Genomic DNA, 3,477 nt, shown 5'->3' on the forward strand with positions numbered 1-3,477 from the left:
GACGAGGTTTCACCATGTTGGCCAGGATGGTCTCGATCTCCTGACCTCGTGATCCGCATGCACAGGGCTTCCCCCCAAGCCCCTGTGGCCTTTTATGTCCTTGAAAAAGAACTAAGACAACTGAAATGTGCCACCATGCCCAGCTAATTATTTTCTTTGTTTTTGTTTTGAGACAGAGTCTGCTTCTGTCGCCCAAGCTGGAGCGCAGTGGTGCGATCTCGGCTCACTGCAAGCTCCGCCTCCCACGTTCACGCCATTCTCCTGCCTCAGCCTCCCGAGTAGCTGGCGTGAGCCACCGGGCCCGGCTTTATTTTATTTTTTGTAGAGACAGGGTTTCATCACGATGCCCAGGTTGTTTCACATTGTTTTAATCTAGGCTGGTTATGAACTCCTGGGCTCAAGCAATACACACACCTTGGCCTCCCAAAGTGCTGGGATTATAGGCTGAGTCACTACACCCAACCTCTATATCATGACTTCTTTAGTGGCGCATAAGGTAACTGGAACGAGTGTAGGCTTTACCGCATCTCTTACATTCATAGGGTTTTTCTCCAGTATGAATTCTTTCGTGGAGGTGAAGGGAACTGAGGCGACTGAAGGCTTGGTCACATTGTTTACATTCATAGGGTTTCTCTCCAGTATGAGTACTTCTATGGTTACAAAGGGAACTCAAACGACTAAAGGCTTTGCCACATTGTTTACATTCATAGGGTCTCTCTCCAGTATGAATGCTTCCATGGTCATGAAGGGAAGTGGAACAGCTGAAGGCTTTATCACATTTGGTACATCTCTCTCCAGTGTGAGTCCTTTCATGCGTCTTAAAACAAGAAAATCTGAGTGTTTTCCCACATTCCTTACATTCGTAGGGTTTCTCTCCAGTGTGAGTTCGTCCATGTATTAGACAAGAACCGGAAACAGTGAACGCTTTACCATATTGTTTACATTTATAGGGTTTTTCTCCTGTGTGAGTTCTCTGATGTCTTTCAACTGAATTGAGAAAATGAAAAGCTTTCCCACATATCGTACATTTATAAGCTGGATTTCCACTGTGCATTATCCTGTGTCTTCTAACACCTGGAACAGAAACAAAGAGTTTCCCACATTGTTCACATTTATATTGCTTCTCTCCATATGGTTTGTATCCTAAGTGAGCTAGGATGTGCCTATTAAGGAGGGAATGATGTACAAAGACTTTTCCATAAATACTGCATTCACATTGTTTTAATCCAGTAGAAATGTTCTCATTCAGACCAAGATTTGGAATGTGGCTGACAACTTGTCCATACTGACTACCTTCTTTGCTTTCACACAGTCTCTGTACCATATGATTTCTGTAAAAAAAATGACAAGCACATTACTATTGGTTGGTTTAATAACTTTCTACTCATTCATAGGTCTTCGACTTGCACTGCTACCAATACTAGGGAAAATGCATTTTTGTTTTGTTTTGTTTTTGTTTTTGTGCCATGACTGAATTATTTGAAAGTAAATGGGCTACTACTGAAAACACAACTACCACCTGCATGGCTATGACCAAAATAGTAACATTCATATACACAATTTTGTAGTACTATTTTCAAGTAAACTGTTTTCCAAACACTGACTGCTACACTGATGTATGTTACATTTTGGGTGAAATTTTTCTAAAAGGAAATGAATTTCAAGTGACTCTTATTTGCTTTGATTGCTTGTTTTTAAATTCATGACATGCTAAGATTCCTTCAAAGGACTTTATTTCCTCTTCTCGGTGCAAATTATCTTGTATCTTTCCCGTTTTTTGAAGTGATCTTCAATATTCTGGTCTTTCCGTTTTTTCCTAAAATGCAGATGCACAAAATTATCGTGAATTATTTCAAACTATAGAAACATTACTAGATTTCATGTTCATTGTACACAGTGCCCATGCCTGATTTATTCACCAAATCATTCCCTTGCCCCATTCCAAATCACAAATAGCACTGATGATAGGGAAATTGTTCTGTAATTAAGTGAAATGTGTTGTCATTCTTAGCTACAGAAGCCAGGTTCCTGCAGGTTTCCTGCATCACTTCTCTGGAGAGATTCTTCTGAGAAGAATCTAGCAAAGCCCATTCCTGCTGGGTAAAGTTCACAGCCACATCCTCAAAAGCCATGGAGTCCTAAAACATTCCACACATGTGGATAGAAGGATGAGTGAGACTGAGAGCACTGGGAATGTATACTCAATTCATAAGCTGTTTACATGATTCTAAAATTTCCAAGCATTTATTCTATGACTTGATTGTCACAACTCTTACTCTGTTCACACATACTCCCTCCCACACAGCAGTACTAATGCTAGAATTGAACTATTCAAAAAGGCAACAGCAAAGTAGAAACACCCATCTCATTAGAGAATCCAGGGAGTGAGATTACGATATGCTGCTAGGAGTTACCTTTTAACTTCACTTTGTACATTTCTAGTATCTGTCATACTAAAGTCCTACCTGATGTGCATAAGTGAGTTAATATTATCAGTCCTGAGACTACTTATTCTTAAAAATACCTGCTCGCAAAGTTCAATCTTTGTTTGTATTAGGAACTTACATTTTGAAAGGGATTCCACCAACCCAAGTAATAAGAATGACTCACTGCATCTAAATGGCTTATGCAGTATATTTTCCAAAACTTCTTCTGCTGAAAGTCTATTATTTTGTGTCACTGCAGTGGTGCTTAGGGAACCAGACACAAAAACACAGTCTGAACACTAAGTGTTCAATGAATTTCCCTGGTAGACAATATTTTACATGTGCTGTCACTTGTTAACTGTGGAAGTGAACCCCATTCCACGTGATTACACCAAGAGAGAATAGGCTTATTAAATTTAATTGAGTAGTAAATAAAACCAATAATTGATATTTAACAATACTAATACAATAATTTTTTCAAATTTCTGTTGCACAATATCAAGGCAGAAAGGAATAAGAGGAAATAGGACACATGCTTTTTAAAATGACATTAATGTCACCACTTCCAGATGCTATTCCTATGAAACCACATAAATTCCCAAATCAGGTGGTTTTAGGCAAGAAAAGCTACTCTTTCATATGTAGTAAAAATGACCAATGTCTAATCATTTTTAGTCATCTAAAAAAAGAGTGATGGCTTGTCTAACATACTTTTAAGATTTTCAAACAAAAATATTCAGGACAGCACAGTGTTAGCAGAGAGATGAGCAAGCAGACCAAAGGAAAAAAAAGTCTTAATGACCCAGCATCTATATGGAAAGTTGAGGAATGATAGAGTAGGCACTATAGAATAGAAAAAGAAATTATATGCACTTTAAAATTTGAGGCAAACCAGGCTGGCATCTACTTGGGAAAATGTATTGCATTCTTCTCTATTCCATGAACAATAATCATCTTATTATATATTCAAATACAAAAGATAAAACCAGAATACTTTCAGAAGTCACAGGAAGATTTTTTTTTTTAACGAAGGATTAGGCAGAATTTTTTT

General features: G+C 38.1%; 1 protein-coding gene across 1 annotated transcript; it reads right to left on the minus strand.

The window, feature by feature from the left end:
- Positions 1 to 481: 481 nt before the first annotated feature.
- LOC112617639 (zinc finger protein 669-like) lies at positions 482 to 2,133 on the minus strand. The gene is made up of 3 exons (XM_025374351.1): positions 2,012 to 2,133; positions 1,759 to 1,817; positions 482 to 1,333 (listed from the first exon to the last, which is right to left on the minus strand). The coding sequence occupies exons 1-3, from the start codon at positions 2,130 to 2,132 to the stop codon at positions 482 to 484; spliced, it is 1,032 nt and encodes a 343-aa protein (XP_025230136.1). The 5' UTR covers position 2,133.
- Between the last annotated feature and the right edge of the window lie 1,344 nt (positions 2,134 to 3,477).

This window comes from Theropithecus gelada, unplaced genomic scaffold (genome assembly GCF_003255815.1).
Source record: "Theropithecus gelada isolate Dixy unplaced genomic scaffold, Tgel_1.0 HiC_scaffold_2969, whole genome shotgun sequence".
NCBI lineage: Eukaryota > Metazoa > Chordata > Mammalia > Primates > Cercopithecidae > Theropithecus > Theropithecus gelada.